This window comes from Rhinatrema bivittatum, chromosome 3 (assembly GCF_901001135.1).
Source record: "Rhinatrema bivittatum chromosome 3, aRhiBiv1.1, whole genome shotgun sequence".
Lineage (NCBI taxonomy): Eukaryota > Metazoa > Chordata > Amphibia > Gymnophiona > Rhinatrematidae > Rhinatrema > Rhinatrema bivittatum.
In genome coordinates, this window is record NC_042617.1 from 200,109,613 (window position 1) to 200,131,904 (window position 22,292).

Genomic DNA, 22,292 nt, shown 5'->3' on the forward strand with positions numbered 1-22,292 from the left:
GCCTTTCAGATATGCCCGAACCCCCACCAATCAGCGCACTGGTTCTGCCAATAAGCGCGCCCCCCCCCCCCTCATCCGGCGACGTCATCAGGAGGGAGAACCCGGGGCTATTTAAGGGAGGGAGGCCGGCGGAGGAGGACACTTGTAGTTTTGGCTGGGGATGGGACGCGCGCGGGCCGCTTCGGGCCGTTGAGCAGGGGGGGCACGCGCGCGCGCGGTTGAGGGTGTCGCGAGGAAGGGGGGGGGGCGGGGCTGGGCGGGAGGATGAGCGCCGGCCCCGTGGAGGGCGGCGGCGGCGGGAAGAGCCTGCAGCAGTGCCGGGTGGATCACCTGCTGAGCGCCGTGGAGAACGAGCTGCAGGCGGGCAGCGAGAAGGGCGACCCCACGGAGCGGGAGCTGAGCGTCACCCTGCAGGAGGCCGAGCTGTGGCTGCGCTTCAAGGAGCTGACCAACGAGATGATCGTCACCAAGAACGGCAGGTACGGGCCCGCATTGACCCCCCCCTTGCCGCCGATTTGATCTCGCATCTTTAAGAGATTGGGCGCTGGTACCACCTAAGTGCTCAGAAAAGTTGGGTGACAGAATTGCAGCCCGCGAGTGCAGTGGAGCAAATCCTGCCGCTTGCGCTTCCTCTTGTTTTGTTTTGTGTTTTTCTCTTTCTTGAAGCAAAATTAAGACAGAAAAGTCACATTTAGGTTTCCGCGGAGGCTTTCAGCCTGTGATTCCCCCGCCACCACCCCCTTCTCCGGAGCGATTTATTGTGGCTATAGATGGAGTAAAAGGAAAGATAACGGGGGGGGGTTAAATGTCAAAATTGCACCACTGCCACCTTCCTGCATCCAAGTCTGATGCGCCAGGTGCTGATGGCCGAGGAGCTGCCTGTTTCCTCTCGGGTTTTTTTTGTTTTTTTTAATTTAGGACACATTTTTCCAACGGAGAGCTCCAAGCGAGTTACCGCAACGCAATCGGTAATCTGGTACAATTAGAATTATTGTCAGTGTACAAAGGCAAGATCGGTGTAAAACGGGTGCTCCTTCTCCACGATATAACAGAATAAGGGGTAAGGGAAAACACGCGTCCAGAGCAGGCTGACAGTGCGCTCCGACGGAGCACACTTTACTGTATCGACCTGAATGTAATGGGGAAACGACCTGATAGTCCTAATGCTGTAGTTTAATTTCTTGACTTCTGAAATCTAATTCTACCCCCCCAATTCCTTGGCCAAGAAGTTATGCTCTGACTTGTTCCTGCCGTAGTGAGGAGCCCTGCAAAATAGGATCAAACGAAGATCCGGGGAAAAGACCAGTTTAGTTACCGGAGTGGATCGACTCAAAAGTACAGAATAGCTGTGAATGGCTTGCTGAATCTACTAGTGGTATTGAACTGCAAATAACTCCCTTTCTTTTTTAGGCGGATGTTCCCAGTGCTGAAGGTGAATGTATCTGGTCTGGACCCCAGTGCCATGTACTCCTTCTTGCTGGATTTTGTGGCCGCCGATAACCACCGCTGGAAGTACGTGAATGGAGAGTGGGTGCCAGGAGGCAAACCCGAGCCACAGGCCCCCAGCTGTGTCTACATCCATCCGGATTCCCCCAATTTTGGAGCCCATTGGATGAAAGCTCCTGTATCCTTCAGCAAAGTCAAGCTCACCAACAAGCTGAATGGAGGAGGTCAGGTGAGATCTGGGATCTCCAGGGAGGAAATGTGGGATTGTTTCTGGATCTCACAGTATTGGACAATCTTTAAGGGTGAAATAAGGAAGTGTGCCAAGAACCTATCTCCTTTTGCTTCATTCTTTGTTAAACTACTTCAGTTCTAAAATAGAAATCTCAAAAGGAATGTGGTGCATACATTTATATTTGATTTTTTTTCTCTAACTTTAACAGCATTTATCAATCACTTTGCAGTTAAAAATCACCAAAAGCAATATGCATAATAAAATTCATACAGGCCGCTGCAATAAAGTGCATCCAGCCTAGGGCACAGATTTAAGAACATTTTGGATGCGCTAGACTAGCATCTGATGCACTAAGGAGATTAGTGTATCCAAAACGCACGCCCAAACAAACATATAGCCTATACCGCTCATCCATGTAGATGAGACTATTCGTTATTACCCTCATGCAGGAAATCACTGGGTGGCAGCACCCATACTTTTTAACGCGATAGCGCCAGAGCTGGCGTTAAGTCAATCTGCGAGTCAAGGGCTCAGGAGAAATAAAAAAAATAAATAAATGTCCTCTGTGGTTTCTCCCTCTTAGTGTAGTTATGATACTTAAATCTACTGCTTATGGTATAAAGCAATAGCTTGATGAGAAAAAATATATTCTAGACATGCAATATATATACACAATAGACACGCTCCAGGCTGATTTTGCCCCTTGCTATTGTGCATCCACAATTTTTTTTTTTTCATTAAGCCATTGCATTATAGGACCTGAAGCACTCCTACTGAGCGCCTGTTGCAATTCTGGGCACCCAATGCATTTGAGCGCTAGGGATGTGCAATTCTTCCTAATGTGTCCTTTTTTTACCGCAGCAGCTCATTTAGATATTGTATCGGGTGCCCAGGAGATGTGACTGCGCACGTTAGGTAAAAGGGCGCTCTCTACAAGTGCACATGTTAAACGCTTGTCTTATTGGGTCAGCCCAATAGAGTACAATAAAGTCATCACTAACACAATATACAATAACTTTAATGTGAAACCTCCCATTGCCCCTTAGTACTTACGTCTAGTGATATTAGGGAGTGGGATTTTATTGGGTTTTAGGATGATTTATGTATTGAGCTATGATTGTGTTTTGATAATTGTAGTTTTACACTATTCATGTGTTACTTGATTGCTATTTTGCACTACTCCTTGGTTTCTGAAATCTGGTATTCAGATTCTAGTGACGTTATTGGCATGACAACTTTACATGTTTTGCCAAAGTAATACAGAGAATAATTAAAATGAAAGGAGATGCATATAACTTATAATTTAACATTTGATCTTGCATGGAAGGAAAAACTAAAATTAAACTTGCAAACAAGTTCAAAGGGAATGGAGGAAGGCAGGGAAGGTCGTAGTTTACTTTTATAGCAAAACACTAATGTGTTATACAAGGTGAGTATACATAACCCTGGGCAAGAGGCCAGTGTTTTTCAGTGCTTTAATGTGCTCATTGTGAGTGTAAATTTTATTAATTTAGAAGTTTTTATATACCGACGAACGTTGGGAACATCTCATCGGTTCACAATGAACGAAATGTAACAAAAAGAGCTTTACAGTGAAACACAGAACAATATGCATAAAATTAAGTAACAAAGAGATAATAGATCATAAAGTTAAAATAAATGTAAACATAAAGCTGAACGATTTATAAATTATATGGCATAATATATAACTTTTTACAAGTTGTATGTTATAAGAGTCAGGGGGGGGCATAAGATTGTGGGGGAGGTGTGCTGTTAGGTGTATGCTTGTTTGAAGAGGCAGGTTTTCAGGTTTTGTTTAAATTTTTTAGGGCATGATTCTTGACGTAGGGAGGAAGGGAGCTTGTTCCATAGGGCAGGCCCCGCTAAGGATAGTGCCCGAGCTTTAGTGGAGCCGAGCTTAGACTGTTTGGGAGGGGAAAAAGCATTTTCATGCTTTTCTAGCTGCATTTGTCCTTTATTCTCAGCACAAGCAATGCTCATGTGGCATTTACTTTCTAAACACACCTCCTTTAGGAGTGAAGTTTTAAGTTATTTGTATAAACGTAGCATATATCATCTTTCAAAACTCATTTATGCTTACAAAACCTTTTGAAAACTGCTCTATGGAGTGCTTTTTCAAAGGAGCTGCATGTGCAAAAGTAAGCATTCTAAAGTCTGTGAAGTCCTTTTGAAAATGACCTCCTTAGTGTATAGTTTATCAAAATGTTCTTTTTATATACTTGAGCATGGGGCATTTTATCTATCTCTCCACTGCCGTGAAATTTCACTAGAATTTCCTTTGTGCATATTGAGTCTAAAGTGACAGATGTCTTCATAGGAGGTACTGTGTAAAATTAATGTAATCACAATATGGATTCATTTCAGGACCTATTTATCTAGATAAAATAGGTATTAAGAGCCTGTTAAAACATATTAAACTGGGCATTTACTGTTCCCCTTTTTTATGCTTAAATTTTTTTTTTTTTTACAAGATCAAGCCTTTAGCAACCCTAATTTTAAACAGATCTAATATGGCTGTATTACCGGTAGCACTATTCCTCTTTTGCCACCCCCTCCCCTTCCCACCATGAGCAAGGGACCCCCCTTGGAGCAATTTTTCTCCCCTTGCCTCACCACCTCTGTGGTCTTCACTGGGGATACTGGTGGGGGGAGGAGGAGGTGCTCTGCCCTGCTGCTGATTGATGAAGTGGCACCCGATGACTTCCTGCACTGCAGGTGGCCCATGGGGGGTAATTGGGTGCCATTTTCAGTCTGTGCCAGTAGGGCAGGAGGGGGCCACTCTGCCCCCTCTCAGGGGTCTCTGCTTGACTCAAGGGGGGGTTGAGGTGGGTCCAAAGGGGGCTGTTGCTTGACTTGAGAGTGGGAATTGGCCCAAAGGGTCTCCAGGTTAACTGGTGCTGGGGGCTACTTGATGGAGAGTTGGAAAGCCGGGAGATCTTGGCCCACATTGGGCTGTGCGTTAGCCATGGAGGGTAAACATAACTCAGAGGGAGTGGGTGATCAGGGGATGGTTTTCATTTTCTTAGTCTGGTTGGGCAGAAGTTAATATACATGAGGAAAGCCCATAAGTGAGATTAGGTAGAACAGAATTACATATTTTAATTTACCTAATGATGGGTTATTGTAAGTTTGTTTTCCTTATAAGGCTTTGCAAGGATGGCTTAGTTAGGGTTTTGCTTAAGAGTTATAGTTTTATCCTGTTAAGATATTTTGCTGTAAAGTTAACATGTATTGTGGGTATATGCTACACTGATCATAATACCATTGAGCAAGTTTTTAAATTTTGGAAATTTAAAATATATATAAGTGCTAAACTTAAATACAAACTATCTTGAGAGATGTTCAGTTATTAGCTCATTGTGTAACACAAGTCACAGAGCTTAACATGGTTTAAATAAATCCATTTGAATATTTTTGAACTGCTCAGGGTTGGGGCCGGAAATTTTGCATTAACTCTTGATGTAATGTGTTAAAGGTGTTTATCCAGGCTCCTTCATTCTCAATAGAACTTCCTTATGCAATATAAACCATTTATCATATATTCCTATAAATTAAAATGTGCTTAAAGGTTCCTTGTACAAAATTGGACTAGTAATGCTTTTTACAATGTTGACTTTGTATAAAAATCAGTGATTTTGGACTGAACCAAGTGTGGGGTATATTGTGTTCATTATGAAACAAGTTAAATGAAGATAGTGAATAGGATTTATTTTCTACAACTTGTTTGTTAATATTGTAAAAACGTATCTGTTACATATGCTTTTTAAGCCTTTGTTTTGTTTATTCTCAGCACGTGATCATACAGAATTTGATGGTTCATAATTAGCAAAATAGAATCAGCCTATGTAGATTCAAATCAAAGGGTTTTTTTTTTAAAAGCCTTCTGGGAAAATGTGTAAAATCCAACTAAAATCCTGATTCCTAAGGCTTCTTTCCATGAGAAAACACTTAGTAAATCAGGTCCAGAGTATCTTAAACATACAGATCACTTTAATACAACTAAATACAAATAAAGATTTTTATTGCAGATAATGTTGAACTCCTTGCACAAGTACGAGCCTAGAATCCACATAGTAAGGGTTGGAGGACCTCAGCGCATGATCACTAGCCATTCCTTCCCGGAGACGCAGTTCATTGCTGTAACTGCTTACCAGAATGAAGAGGTACAGAGCTTTTAAGTCTTAAGTACATTTGAACCAGATTGCTGAAGCTTCCCCCCCCATTCTCTCTATATGGAGGGAAAAAGCTGAAATCAGGACCTTTTGCATCTTAACTTTTTAAAATTTGAAACATTTACATTCTATACTTCTAACCACTCCTTACTGAGGTTGATGCACTAAATTGTGTATTTGCCCTGGTTGTGGACTAGGTTGCAAAATGGGGAAACTGGGCATGAACCCAGCCTGGGCTTATAACGGCAAAACAAAACATAATGCATGGTGTGCATGTGTCTTCAGAAAGTCACGGCCATTTTAACATAGCTTGGTTCTTAATCTGTTATATTACAGAAGTTGCTTTGAGACCTGTCCATTTCTAGTGTAGAAGCATGCACTGGTCAGTATGTAAAGTGGTAACCTCATGCTGATGAAGCACTTGGGTTCTATATACTGTACATGTTTTTCAATGTCCGTATTTAGAGGGATGATTCGCTGTATCAGATTTTCAACCCAGTCCTCAGGACCCACCTAGCTAGTCAGGTTTTCAGGATATCCACTGTGAATATATGCATGAGATTTGCATACAGTAGAAGCAGTGCATGTAAATCTCATCTTGAGCCAGTGGCTGATTGAGGCACTATTGCTGCTGTCATGCCCGCCTCTCACCACTTTGTACATGACAGAAGAGGGACTGGATGGGAGAACAGCTTTTTCTTTGCACTACTGTCTGATCGACCTCCCTTCCTGTCTTCTGCATGCTGCTTGGGAGTAGAGTGGGCTTGGGGGAGCTGGAACAGGAAGCAGAGGGTTGTTTTCAGAGTTAGATTCAGAGCAGATGGGTGGCAATAAATCTTCAGCCAGCCCACTGTCTACAGATGTTTGTAACCCTAGGCACAAGCCTAGCGTGCCTGTTGGCAAATCTCCTGTCTCATGCATATATTGTGGATATTTTGAAAATCTGACAGATTAGGTGTGTCCCGAGGACTGGGTTGAGAACTACTGCTATATATTAGTGAGCACAGTTAGTACCTAATTGTAGAGATGGTGTCTTGCTTTTTTTGGTTAATCTTTTAAGATTGGTTGAAGAATTGAAATTATAGTGGCCTTATAAGTATACATGCCATGAGTAATTTTTTATATAAAACTAAAATTATGGAAATTTATTTGTTTGATATCAACTCAACAGAATAACAATATTTCCTGAGTAATACAAAAACAAATTTTAGATCAGTTTGCCCTTTCAAAGGCTGAAAATTGCATTTAAACAAGTTTCATACAGTAAAAAAATTTCCAGAACCCCTTATCTGAAACTATTAAAAGCATTCTACACTCCATACCAAGGCAGAAATCTTTAGCTCTTGGAATTTGTGTACTGACATGAAGTAACCATTATTTTATGGGTTTCTTTCTTTGTAAATTAGTGTATTAAAATTATAGGAGAACTTTTTAAATGTTGATTCCAGTGCAAAACAGTGTTTGATTAATGTGGACGCATGGTGTAGGTGCCTGTAAATAACTTCTAGTGAATTAAGTTTGCTTTTTTGTAGATCACAGCTCTTAAAATTAAATACAACCCATTTGCAAAGGCTTTCCTTGATGCAAAAGAGAGGTAAGACAAAGGCTGTATAGAACAATTAAGTCTTGCAGGAACTACACTAGAATCTCTGCAGGCTGACATCTTAATGGTGCCATGGGGTGTTAAAGTGGTGGTCTTACCCCTGATTTTCCCTCTGACCGTACCCAAGTATGGGACCCTCTTCTCCCAAGGCTCTGTTCTGTTATCTTTTGTTCTCTATGTATACTATTGAATTCACTTCGCTTTCCAGTACTATCACTGTTTTTGATATGCATGTCTACCTTTGTTTTCCTTGATGCTCTAAACATGCCTGCAGTGGCCACATGGATAAACTCGTTAGATGCTAACTCCTGGTCATCTAGTTTAACCTCTAACCATGTATGCCCTTCTTTCTAGATTCATTACTTTAATACCCTCAATCTTTCCACTTTCCAGAAAAGGCTTTGACATTCTTATTGACTATTCCCTAGCACCTTTTTCAGAGCTCCACCCTGTTCTCAACTTCCAATTACAGACTATTAAACTTGTACAATGTCTCGATTCTAGCCACACTATACTACAAATTTGTGTAGACTGGACCTTTGTAATGTCCTTCTGACTGGTCTTATTCCTTCAGCTTCTTAAACTCCACAGCTTGCTTGTCTTTTCAACCACTACTACTCCATGCTGAACACTTTTTTTTCTACAGCTGTCTCTGGTTTCAGACTTGTCAATACTTTTCTTTTTTTTTTTTTCAGATTTGGTAATTATTGGCATATGATCTGTCCAAAGTGATGAGTGCTTTAGTAGTTAAACAAAAAATACAAAACATCCCTCCATAGACAAGCAGGTTATTAGTCAGCCTCCCGAGTGGATGGCATCTGATAGTGCTGACATACATGGCATGTCTTTTAAAGCTATAGGGAAAGCGTGAAAGGCTTTCTGATATGCACAGGACATCTTCCTGTTGGCACTGCATGGAGCCTCTTCAGTCTTTATTTTGTCCATGGACTTGATTGGGCACATTTTTCTTTCACAAGTACTTTTTTGTGATTTACTTGCCACTGTTGGGGGGGGGGGGGGGTGTCCCCTGCTTGCTCCTTATTCTCTGTAGTTAAAAAGTTTTGGTGCTGCAGGCATTTTTTTTTTTTAATTTTTGAAAGTTCTGTGGTTCTGAATGTTGTCCTTTTCCAGTAAGGCCTTCTCTGATAATCTCTGAGCTTCATTTTTTTCAATTTTTTTCCATGACTGTATCCTTCAGTGGCACAGCAGGCCAATGACTTCAAGTGATGCCTTAGAAGATTTTTGAGATTGATTTTAAGGGTGGTATATGCTGGGCTTATACTATGATGTCCCTAACTGCAACACTTACAAAGATATCACCAAGAACAATTAACTCCTGAAGATTACGGTTGATCCGTCTTCGGTGTAAAATCCTGATGCTCTGTCATCAGCACCAAAGGCATCTGGATTGAAGTATCCATGAGCTGCTCTGACCAACTTGTTGAATTGTTTAGCTTACTCTGAGCCAAAATTTAAGGAAAGGCTTAAGCAGAAAACATGTCCTTTCTACTTAATGACAGAATCCTAGGAATTGAGTTTGGGCACAAAAACATGGCCATTTTGGAAAGGCACTCAAGTATCAGCATGGTTTCTTTTGCTGCTTGTCCCTGCAGGGCGATGGCTACTTTAGTCTTGTCCATTCATAATATTTTTTTTATCCAGAAATAAGCTCAACTTCTCAACCAGTGACATAGCCACAATTTATCTATATATCCCCCCTTGATTACACAGGAGGATGTCATAATGCCTCTGTATTGCTCAATGGTTAGACTGCACCTTGAATCCTATGTACACCTTGAATCCTATGTACAAATCTCAAACACATAGTTGCACCTGAGAGAACGGGGAAGGATGACCACAATGATAAAGGGCATGGAAAGCTCCCCGATGAGGAAAGGATAAAGAGGTTAGGGCTGTTCATCTTGGAGAAGATGGCTGAGGGGGGATATGATAGAGGTCTAAAAAATGAAGATTTAAATGGGCAAATGTGAAATGGTTATTTATTCTTTCGGGTAATACAAGGACTAGGGGTAATCCATGAAGTTTGCAAGTAGCACATTTAAAACAATTTTTTCACTCAAAGCACAAATACACTCTACAATTCATTGCCAGAGGATGTGGTTAAGGAAGCTGGGTTTAAAAAAGGTTTGGATAAGTTCCTGGAGAAGTCCATAAACTGCTATTAATAGAGAATAGCCACTGCTTGTTGCCAGGATTAGTGCCATGGGATCTGTTTAATGCTTGGGTACTTCCCAGGTACTTGAAACTTGGACTGGCCACTGTCGGAAACAGAATACTGGATTTGATGGACTCTTGGTCTGACTGAGTATGGCATATCTTATGTTCTTATATCCTCATTTGCAGTGACTCCTCCATTTTTGGCCTCTCCAACTTTTGAGCAGAGGCTAGACGGATCTTTTCCCGTCGATAGCAGGGCTGAATTAGCCATGCTGTCATGAGAGCTGTCTTCAGGTCCCAGGAGGCGGAGCTTCCCCAAGCAGAGGTTAGAGTTTTTGCCCTTTTCGGCTGCGCGTGGGTTCCCGCGCAGGAAAGTAATAGATTCTCCTCGTCTGTTTTTTCCACGTGCGGGATCGCACAGGGAACTTCTTTTCTCCTCAGAAGATTTTTCTCTAAAGAAGATGATGTCTGAAAAACAGAGCAGGCAACCAGGGTTCAAACCCTATATATGTGGCAAAATCATGTCCATTACAGATGGACTTGATTTATGCTACAGGTGCCTAGGTCCGGAGCATAAGCAAAGCAACTGCCCACACTGCGGAAGGATGCCACCGAGGGCCCAGTGGCAAGGGGCCCAGAAGATTCAAGATCTAAAGTCGTGAAAAGAGGGCTCTTACGCCCCCCCCCCCCCCCCCCATCAAACACATTCCTTGCCGGGACAGCAAAAAAACAGGCCCCATCGACAAAGAGAGCGGCCTCGGTGGAACCCAGAATCTCCAGGCCTGGAGAAAAGGTGAGGTCCATGAGGGAGGTAGAGGAAACCTGCTCTAAAATCTCAGGACAGGGCAGAGACGTACATCCAAGCCCCTCGGCACAGAGCAGAGACAAATTAACCCCCCATACTTGCGCCGTAACCTTCAAATTCAAATGCTGCCAAAGCAGCGTCGGGAGTATCGATACTAACACAAGAAGAGCAGATGCACTCGGCGCCGAAGCCAAGATCCTTGACTCCGATGCACAAATCGAAGATGAAGCATAGTGTCTTGAAGCTGCTGCACGAAGCGTCTATAACTATGCATTCGACACAGAAAGAGTTGGGATCGACGTGGGAGCTGAGATCGATGCATGCAGCTGCCACGTTGACGCATCTTGCGTCGACAGACTCATTCGATGTTGAAACAGACGCAAGGTATGGCGGAGGATGTACACCGGACACCTAGGTAGACTCTTTCGATGCCGCAGCCAAAACACTCGACTCATAAAAGGAAACATACAACGCTTAGGGTATCTTCACCAACGCAAGGGGGCCTTACTACTCTACAGAGTCCATTGTTATCATCAGAACCAAGTTCTAAACGAAGACAGGCTCACGTTTCCCATAAACACAAAGATTCAATGGAGCCTATAGTTAATATACAGGCTCGTCCCTTTTATGCACAGAGGCTTATTTCATCGGGAGCAAGACGAACTGATACATCCAGCTCGTCTTCGGAGGCGGAAGTGATACATTTGCCAACCTTGCCTACATCTTCTCGGAGTCAATCTGACAGTACATAAGATCTCATTCACATTCAGCACACCGCCAGCAACCAATCTCTCTAGAGAAACGAGATACGGTAGCAAAAAGAGACAAGAGTCCATCTCACCAGCAGGCAGACATAATACCCTCGCAGGAACCAATACTCCCTCCTAGTCGCCCGGCCATGCCACCACCGACAAGGGAAGCCTTTTTTCAACTGTCTCAAGGGCTATCAGGATTTTTTGATACCCTACAGACAGCTTTCTCAATGCCATCTGAGTCACTAGCCACTTCTCCAGAATCCCCACAGCCTACAAAAGAATCATCTCTGACCCCCTCAAGGTCTCCTGTTTCACGTCACTCTCCTATACCTGTCGACATACCCGATTCACCACGGGACACAGACTCACAATCTTCCTCACTGTCTTCCTCTACGGGTTTTCCATCTGACTGCTGGATCAACCTCAGGAGCTGTACTCGCCACCTATCTTACCCCATGTTTTTGGACAAGATGGGAGCAATTCTACATTTAGAGACCCAAAAAAATCCCTGATCCCAGAGCGGGGACTTTGGGTCTCCTAAATTTGACACTCCAAACGAATCAATCTCCCTTCCTCCACAGGCAGTACTTGACAAAGTGTGGGAGAAGTCTGGGGAAACCCCTTTTCCATACCAGCGGTGGCCAGAAAAATAGATCTCAAACACAAAATACAGAAAATATCTTGTTTGACACCACAACTACCACACACATCTATCGTGGTAGAGTCAGCGATGCAACGGGCTAAGAAGTCCAAATTACATGCATCTGCCCCACCTGGTCACGAAAATAAGTGCTTAGATGACTTTGCAAAAAAGGTATATCAGAACGCCATGCTCACTGGTAGAGTACAGCACCACCAAATCTATTTGGTGTAATACCTTTATGATTGCATCCAAGCAACCAAGGGTATGCTGGTGTCCGCAGCAGACTCTGTACCATGCCCTCTTCAGGACATGGAGGAGTATACCAGGCATTTACTTCGTTCCATTTACGAAGGATTCGAGACAACATCGCGGGCCTCAGCTACGGCGATCGCAGCCAGAGCCAGCTCCATACGGGAAGATCTTCATGAGAAACTAGCTAATCTCCCATGCATGGATGACAGCCTTTTCGGCAAACATTTTCAAGAAACTGTAACAAAATTTAAAAGATCAGGCGGTTGCTGTTAAGTCTCTTACCGGTCCATCTCAATACTAGCCTCAAGGCACAATTTCAAACCCTCACGTCGGCTCCAATACCCACGCCGACCATACAGATCTTATCAATCATATAGGGCCACTAATTACCAACCGTACCAGCGCCCTCAACAGCAACAGTTGAACAGATGGGGAAAACAAAGAGCTCAACGCCCGCAATCTCAACAGTCAAAAGCAAAATCTTCACAATCTTTTTAAGTTTTGTGCTGCTACCTCCCCATCAAGCACCCCCAGGAAGAATCACAGCTCGTTTTCAGGCATGGACAGAGATAACATCAGATTGCTGGGTCCTGGACATTGTACAAAGAGGTTACCAATTGCAGTTCATAACTACTCCCTTACTGCCTCACCCTTCGGAGCAGACAATAAAAATGTCTCATCCCCCAATTCTAACAAGAGATCGTCTCGCTCAAACAGGGAGCGATCCGTCATATTTCAAAAAGAGCCCACAACAGGGGCTCTTTTTACACTTACACTCCATATTTTCTCATTCCAAAGAAATTCGATGGCAATCACTCGATCTTAGATCTTCGCGAGCTCAACAAATATCTCAGCAAAGAAAAGTTCAAGATGGTATCCCTCAAATCAATCCTGCCACTCCTTCAATGAAATGACTGGATGTGCTCAATAGATTTGAAGGATGCCTACACACACATTCCTATCCATCCATCTTCGTGGAGATACCTGTGCTTCCAGTAAAAGAAGCAGGAATATCAATACAAGGTTCTTCCTTTCAGCCTATCGGCAGCCCCGAGAGTTTTCACCAAATGCATGGTGGTGGTGGCATATCTCAGAAAGAAGGGCATGCAAATCTCTCCATACCTGGACGACTGGCTTATAGTAGCCTCGACTCCTGTTTCATCAGGTAATCGACTGCTTGGACAAGTTGGACCTAGTAATACATTTTCAGAAGTCAATGTTGACTTCGACACAGATTCTACAATTCATAGAAGTGCGGTTGGACACTATTCGTTGCAGAGCATTCCTTCCGGAAGACAGAAAGCAAGAGATGCAAAAGCTTCTTCACGACCTGAAAACTATGCACAGGCCGATGGCACGACAAATACTCAGAATTTTGGGTCATATGGTGGCGACCATATTTACTGTTCCCAATACCAGATTACACATGCATCGACTGCAATGGGGACTAAAACGGCAATGGAAGCAACATTTGCAACCATTAACATGTCTCTTCCTCACCTCCGAGATGACGAAGGATGTCAATTGGTGGCTTAACAATTCCATTCTCTCCAAGGGAATGTTTAGTCTTCCCCCACACAATGCAGTCCTCACCACAGATGCCTCTCGCAAAGGTTGAGGAGTGCATCTGGACCTCTTGGAAATGCAAGGACTGTGGTCTCCACAAGAACAGAACTTACAAATAAACTTACTAGAGCTCAGAGCAATCCAACTTGCTCTGAAAACGTTTCAAAATCACCTAAGGGGTCGGCGACTGATCTACACGGACAATCAAGTAGCCATGTATTACATAAACAAACAAGGAGGGTCTGGTTCATGGTCCCTCTGCAAGGAAACTCTTCAGATATTCCAACCCGCACATCAACATTCGATTCAACTACAGGCAACTTACCTTCCCGGAGTGATGAACACCAGGGCAGACAGACTGAGCTGAATATTCCACCCCCACGAGTGGTCGCTCAATCAGGAAGTAGCTCAGAGCATATTCAATATATGGGAGGTCCGAACCATGGATCTATTTGCCACGGAAGCAGACATGCAAGTTCCATGCTTCTGCTCAATATGGCCCAGCCAAAAAAAAATAGCACAAGACGCTTTTTTGATAAATTGGACAGAGGACTTGATGTATGCTTTTCCTCCCATTCCTCTCATCACAAGGACAATACAGCAATGTATTGCGGACTCAGCTCAACTCATACTTGTAGCTCCAGCTTGGCCCAGACAACCATGGTACAGCTACCTTTTGCAACTCTCGATCGAGGACCCGATTACCTTGCCGGACCGACCAGATCTTCTCATACAGCAAGAGGGAATGCTCCTCCACCCTCTTCATTCGTTCCTTCATTTAACAGCTTGGAGATTGAACGGTTCCTTTTATCAGAACAAGGAATCTCAGTTGCAACACAGGATGTAATATTAGAGTCCAGAAAACCATCAACCAGAAAATTAGTTTTAAATGGAAAAGTTACTCATCCTGGTGCACGTCCAAGGATATTTATTTATTTATTTATTTATTTAGAAACTTTTATATACCGGTATTAGTGGGGACATCATACCGGTTCACATATTAACAAAAGATTTAGAAGTACATTTCAACAGGGGAGGCGAACTGGGCAGGGGGTTAACCTAGAGCAGTAGGGAAAATAGATTAAACAACAAGAAATCAACAAGAGGTCATAACAAGAAGACAACAATGTACATTGTGATTAGATTCCTTAATATAAGGAAAAGGGCGGTCACCTAGGGGGTATGAGCAATAGAGGGAAGGGAGGGTCTATTCTGTGTAGGCTTGGTTGAACAGGAATGTTTTTAGTTTCTTTTTGAATTTGATGGCGCAGGGTTCAAGGCGCAAGTGGACGGGTAGGGAGTTCCAGAGGGCGGGGCCGGCAATGGATATGGAGCGGTCACGGGTGGATGAGAGATGAGCTGCCTTCAAGGACGGTACATGTAGATTACCTTTGTTGGCAGATCTGGTGGCTCGGGAGGACAGGGGCGCAGTGAAAGGGAGGTCAAGCCAGTTGGAGTTGTGTGTGTGGATAGATTTGTGTACTATGGTCAGGGTCTTGTAGTGTATACGGAAAAGGATGGGAAGCCAATGTAGATCCTTGAGGACAGGGGTAATATGTTCGTGTATGCGTGTGTTGGTAATGAGCCTTGCAGTGGCGTTTTGCAAAAGTTGAAGGGGTTTTATTGAAGATAAGGGGAGCCCTAGGAGGAGGGCATTACAATAGTCCAGTTTGGAGGTAAGGGTGGCTTGGATCACTGTGCGGAGATCTTGGGTGTACAGCAGGGGTCGGAGTTTCTTAAGAACGTTGAGTTTGAAGAAGCCTGCTTTGAGGATAGATTTGATTTGTGGTTTCATGCTAAGGTTGGGATCAAGGAGAACTCCGAGGTCCCTAACAGCTGGTTGACCTGAGAGGAGGTTAAGTTTAGGGTCATTAGGTATGAGGTCAGGCGGTTGCGAGGAGATGTGGAGGAGTTCCGTTTTGTTTGCGTTGAGGGCAAGCTGGAGGTTGGTGAGGAGGGAGTTGATGGCTGCAAGGCAATTTTCCCAGTGCTCCAGGGCGTCAGATATAGAGCTATGAATGGGAATGATGATCTGAACATCATCAGCATAGAGATAGAATTTGAGTTTAAGGTCAGTGAGGAGCTGGCAGAGGGGGGTGATATAAATATTGAAGAGGGTTGAGGAAAGAGATGAGCCTTGCGGGACTCCTTGTTGTAAAGGGTGTGAAGCAGAGAGGTTGTTTCCAATTTTGACAGAGAACTTTCTGTTTGAAAGATAGGATTTGAACCAGGCGAGAGCTATTCCTGAGATGCCGATGCTTTCTAGCCGTGTCAGGAGGCGGTGGTGGCTGATGGTATCAAAAGCCGCCGAAATGTCAAGGAGGGCAAGGAGGTAGCTGTGGCCTTGGCCCAGACCTCTGAGGAGGTAGTCGGCTAGGGAGAGGAGTAGGGATTCGGTATTAAAATGTTTTCTGAAGCCAAATTGGGATATTTCACCTATAGACTGTTCACCGGAATTGCTCTTGGATTATCTCTATACCCTCTATGCATCGGGGTTAGCGACGTCATCGATTAGGGTGCATCTTAGTTCCATAGCGGCATACCACAGACCGCTTAGCGGTCAATCGATTTCCATGCACCCTTTACTATCTCGTTTCCTTAAAGGACTTGCTCATATTATTTATTTATTTAAAATTCTTATATACCGCATGAATAAGGCAGGTATCTGCCTGTCTAGGTGGTTTACAATATTACATTCATAAAATCAGGACAAACAACATTTAGATACACTTTGAGTTCTTCAGGTGCGGTAAGTATATCTAGTTTAGCTGAAATTACTGGATGTTGAACGCTTTATTAAACAGGTAAGTTTTCAGTTTTTTCTTGAAGTCTTTGTGATTTGCTGTCAATCTTATATGTTCAGGTAAAGCGTTCCACTGAATTGGACCTGCCACTGAAAATGCACGTTTTCGGGTTAAAGCTAAGCTTACTGATTTGACTGAAGGAATTTCTAAGATACACTTGTCCATAGAACGGAGCTGTCTGGATGGTTTATATATACATAATACAGAACAAAGTCAAACAGAGTTTGTGTTGTAGAGCAGATTGTGGATAATGGATAAAATTTTATAGGTAATACGGTGTGTGATTGGAAGCCAATGTAGTTGTTGCAGTATAGGTGTTATGTGTTCTGATGTTGGTAAGTTGAAGATGGTTCTTGCTGTAGCATTCTGAACAAGCTGCAGTGGGTGTATTGTTGACAAAGGGAAGCCTAGGTATAAGGAATTGCAATAATCAAGTTTTGTCAGTATTAAGGCTTGTGTAATTGAACAAAAGTCAGCTGGTAGTAATAGAGGTTTGATTTTTTTTGAGCATATATAATTTGAAAAAAGATTTTTTGACTATTTCTGATATGTTATTAGTCATAGATAATTTGGAATCTAATCATGCCTAGGTTTTTTGTGTAGTGTTATGGGTATATTCTGATTTTCAAAAACAAATGTATGTGGAGGTTGATGATCTGAGTCTGGTATGGTTGATAAGTATATTAGTTCTGTTTTTGATGCATTTAGTTTTAGCCTGTGTTTTTATTGTCTTTAAGTAGATGTGTAGTAAGGAGAAGGTGTTGGACCATGAATCGGAAAATGGTATCGTAAATTGGATATCGTCTGCGTAAATTTTAAAATTTAAGCCCATCTAGAAGGCGGCACAGTGGTAAGAGGTAGATGTTAAATAAAAGAGCAGATAATGATGAACCTTGCGGTTCACCTGTTTTGGTGGTGTACCAATCTGATTTTGATTTTCCAATTGTGATTCGTTGCGGTCAATTTGAAATGAATGTGGAGAACCATTTTAACACTGATCCTGAAATGCCTATCTGGGATAAGTTGGATAGCAATATGTTGTGGTTTAGAGTGTCAAATGCCGCGGAAATATCAATTAATACTAAAATGTAGTTGGTGTTGGAGTCAAATCCTCTGATAATACAATCAAATGATGAGATGAGCAGGGATTCTGTACTATGAGATTTTCTAAAGCCATGTTGGTTATTATGTAGGAGATTGTTATTTTCAATGTAGTCAGAGATTTGATGCAGAACAACAGATTCTGTTATTTTGGCTATGGAAGGAAGTGTAGCAATTGGTCGGTAATTTGTCAGATCTGAGGAATCGTGGTTTTTCTTTTTTGGGATGGGTAGAACTGATGTTTTTTTGAGGGAGTTTGGGAAGGGTCCTTGGGATAGGGAGGCATTAACTATTTTGGTGATTGATGGAACAATGTGATCTTTGATATCTCTGAGTAGGTATCCAGAGCAAGGGTTGAAGGGGCTATTTGAGGGTTTTGATTTTGATAGAATGTTGATAACAGTATCATTACTAATGCTTATAAATTCTGCAAAAGAGTAGGCAGGGTGAGGCATAGATGGGGTTGGAATGTTAGACCTCCAGTCGCTAAACCGCCAGTGCCATGGAACTTCAACACAGTTTTGGAGCAGCTCATGCATTCTCCCTTCGAACCTATGGACTCCTCTCACATAAAATACCTCACATGGAAGGTAGTATTCCTGGTGGCAGTAACATCAGCTCGCAGAGTTAGTGAGCTTATAAGTCTTAGTTCATTACCCTCCGTATCTGCAATTTTATCACCACAAAGCAGTACTCCGCACACATCCAGCCTTTCTCCAAAGGTAGTGTCACAGTTCCACTTGAACCAGTCAATAGAACTGCCCACATACTTTCCCAAACCGCATCACAATGCTAGGGAACGCTTACTTCACACATTGGACTGCAAGAGAGCTCTTGCCTATTATAAGGAGAGAACATGATCGGATACCCGTGCTTCACGATTGTTTTTATCTTTCAATCCAAATTCCCCGGGTCCTCCGGTAACTAAAAGGACTATATCCAGCTGGATAACCCAATGTATTCAATTCTGCTACAGAAAGCGAAACTTACGCTAACTTCTCATCCAAAAGCTCACCAAGTAAGAGCTGTGGCTACCTCAATTGCACATCTACGTCATGTTCAACCTGTGGACATTTGCAAGGCAGCTACGTGGTCCTCATTACATACTTTCACATCCCATTACTGTCTAGACCAACAGTCAAGTGAGGACGCCAAACTGGGCAGAGCAGTCCTCTCATCGTTAACGACAGAACTAGGTCGACAACCACCATATTCAGATCATGCATAGCCAACAAGCTACTAACAGAGCATGATCGAGAGCTTGGGACTCCCATGACAGCATGGCTAATTCAGCCCTGCTATCGAAGGGAAAAAGCAAGTTTGCTTACCGTAAACTGTGTTTCTGTAGATAGCAGGATGAATTAGCCATGCTGAGCCACCCTCCTTCCTGGTTAGTCGACTTTCAATTCTAACATAATACAGCTTAATTACAGACTGAGGAGAATCTGTTACTTTCCTGCGCGGGAACCCACACGCAGCCGCAGAGGGCAAAAACAAAGTCAGCATGGCTTTACCCAAGGCAAGACTTGCCTCACAAATCTGCTTCACTTTTTTGAAGGAGTTAATAAACATGTGGATAAAGGTGAACCGGTAGATGTAGTATATTTGGATTTTCAGAAGGCGTTTGACAAAGTTCCCCATGAGAGGCTTCTAGGAAAAGTAAAACGTCATGGGATAGGTGGCGATGTCCTTTTGTGGATTACAAACTGGCTAAAAGACAGGAAACAGAGTAGGATTAAATGGACAATTTTCTCAGTGGAAGGGAGTGGGCAGTGGAGTGCCTCAGGGATCTGTACTGGGACCCTTACTTTTCAATATATTTATAAATTATCTGGAAAGAAATACGACTAGTGAGGTAATCAAATTTGCAGATGATACAAAATTGTTCAGAGTAGTTAAATCACAAGTAGATTGTGATAAATTGCAGGAAGACCTTGTGAGGCTGGAAAATTGGGCATCTAAATGGCAGATGAAATTTACTGTGGACAAGTTCAAGGTGATGCATATAGAGAAAAATAACCCATGCTGTAGTTACACAATGTTAGGTTCCATGTTAGGTGCTACTACCCAAGAAAGAGATCTAGGTGTCATAGTGGATAACACATTGAAATCATCGGTTCAGTGTGCTGCGGCAGTCAAGAAAGCAAACAGAATGTTGGGAATTATTAGAAAGGGAATGGTGAATAAAACGGAAAATGTCATAATGCCTCTGTATCACTCCATGGTGAGACCGCACCTTGAATATTGTGTACAATTCTGGTCGCCGCATCTCAAAAAAGAGATAATTGCGATGGAGAAGGACTACCAAAATGATAAAGGGAATGGAACAGCTCCCCTATGAGGAAAGGACTTTTCAGCTTGGAGAAGAGACGGCTGAGGGGGGATATGATAGAGCTGTTGAAAATCATGAGAGGTCTAGAACGGGTAGATGTGAATCTTTTTTTACTCTTTCGGATAATAGAAAGACTAGGGGGCACTCCATGAAGTTAGCATGTGGCACATTTAAAACTAATCGGAGAAAGTTCTTTTTCACTCAACGCACAATTAAACTCTGGAATATGTTGCCAGGGGATGTGGTTAGTGCAGTTAGTATAGCTATGTTTAAGAAAGGATTGGATAAGTTCTTGGAGGAGAAGTCCATTACCTGCTATTAATTAAGTTGACTTAGATAATAACCACCGCTATTACTAGCAACAGTAACATGGAATAGACTTAGTTTTTGGGCACTTGCCAGGTTCTTATGGCTTGGATTGGCCACTGTTGGAAACAGGATGCTGGGCTTGATGGACCCTTGGTCTGACCCAGTATGGCATGTTCTTAAGCTCTGCCTCCCGGGACCTGAAGACAGCTCTCATGACAGCATGGCTAATTCATCTTGCTATCTACGGAAACGGTAAGCAAACTTGTGCTATTGATGTGTAAATGTGAGCATGAAGCACATTAGCAAAGATTTTGGTGCTGAGAGCCAGTCCCTGAGACTTGCTATGGAGTCAAGTGGCTTGGAACCAACATTTTACCATGTGACTCAACTTTCATGCTGCCAGCATGGTCATTGCTGTCAAGCTTCAGTTTGGGGAAACCTTTCCTGCTGCTCAGCATGAATCGTCCCTAAGGGAAAACATTCTTCTCTTTAACCATTTATGGGTATAACTGTAGGGTCCCATGCTCTTTCAAAATGTCTTCCCTGACTCTGAGGAATCCTGTGATCTGTCTTATAAACCATAGAATTCTGATACAGAAAAGGAACAGTTGCCAGACCTGCCTTCAGATCCCTTTTCCTCAGGTGTAGATTTAGTCATAGCTTGTGGATTTAACATTTCCAGCTTTTTAAGTGGAAGCCAATTCACTAGAGGTAGGTAACCCCAGGATACTTTGGCTTCCTCAAATATTTTAGTGTACCTAAGGAGTTGCTAGCAGTGCTGTTCCATTTTTATGACAGTCTGTCGCAGATGGCTGCGACCACATCTACTCACGTCTTGTACTGCCCTGCTTCCCTCTCTGGGCCTGCTCGCGGCGGGGGCTAGCCTTTACCACCGCATATCTCATGGTTCCTCGTGGCGGCCGGGACACCGCCGCCACCCATGCCAACTCTGGGCCTTCTAGGCACGAGTGCGCATGCCACCAGGCCCTCTTTTGAAGTTGCTACGGCGGGAACCTCAGGGGCATCCCTGAATGACATCATTTGTTCAGGGTTCTTGAGCACCACCTTCTCCCCCTTCTAGCCGACTTGGCAACGCGTTCCATCGCTACTCTTCTAGTTCCTGTCTTCTCAGACCTATGGTGACTGTCTCGGACCCTTCTTGGACTCTGGACCCTGGCTCAGGTACCCGCTCATTGGGGGCCTGCGTGCTCTCTCTCCGGAGACCCGGTCTCCTGGCTTCCCCTGCTCCTCGGGCTAGCCTTGCACCTTCCAGGAGTCCTACCCGCCGGCTTCCCGCTCCTCGGGCTTGCCTCTGGGAACGCTCTCACCACTTGGGAGATCTATCTCTGTGCTTCCCCGCTCCTCGGGGTAGCGCCTATGTTCTATACCAGAGACTCTGTGCTTCCCCGCTCCTTGGGGCAGTGCCTACATTCAAGCACCGGCGATTGCCGGCACTCCCCCGCTCCTCGGGGGTTGTCTACGTCATTACCTGGAGACCCGACTCTGGCTTCCCCACTCCACGGGTTAGCCTACGTCATCGCATCAGTACCTTCCTCGCTACGCAGCTCCGCCCCTCGGGGTTGCCTCTGCAGTACACCACCTGCGCTCCCTGCCTCGCGCTATCCGCTCCTTGGGCTTGCCTAGCGCCACACTCTTGGAGGTCTCTGCCTGGGTACTGCTCTCCAGCCTGACTTGCTTTCTGTGGGGTCCCTCATTGCTGTGTCTCTCACCCTGCTCCTTGGGATCTCCCCACAGATTCTCTCCCAGAGCACCTGGACCCTAGCTCAGGTACTGGACCTCGCCTCCCGACAGTATGGACCTGTGGGGCTCCTCCCCACAGGTGGTAACAATTCTCACCTTGGGCCAAGGGTCTACAAAACCCACAAACTTTAACATCCATTAGCTTCTATAGGATGTGGGAAACCCTGCTCACTGTACTTCTGTTGGGAAGAGGGTAGACACAATGTTTAGTAGCCTTCCAAATTCAAGACAAATCCATGGTTGAATCTTCCCTGAAAAGGATCAAGAAGCCAAGGCTCATTCTTCGTACCCTAGAACTTAAGGCTAAGACTT

At 43.8% G+C, this 22,292-nt stretch overlaps 1 protein-coding gene across 1 annotated transcript in view; it reads left to right on the top strand.

Annotated features, from left to right (window-relative positions):
• Window positions 1–264: 264 nt before the first annotated feature.
• TBXT (T-box transcription factor T) overlaps window positions 265–22,292 on the top strand; it is an 81,498-nt gene continuing 59,470 nt past the window's right edge. Inside the window, exons 1-4 of the mRNA XM_029596797.1 lie at window positions 265–479; window positions 1,411–1,675; window positions 5,728–5,862; window positions 7,404–7,465. Of these exons, the coding sequence (XP_029452657.1) occupies window positions 265–479; window positions 1,411–1,675; window positions 5,728–5,862; window positions 7,404–7,465 (677 nt within the window). The remainder of the gene's footprint in view (window positions 480–1,410; window positions 1,676–5,727; window positions 5,863–7,403; window positions 7,466–22,292) is intronic.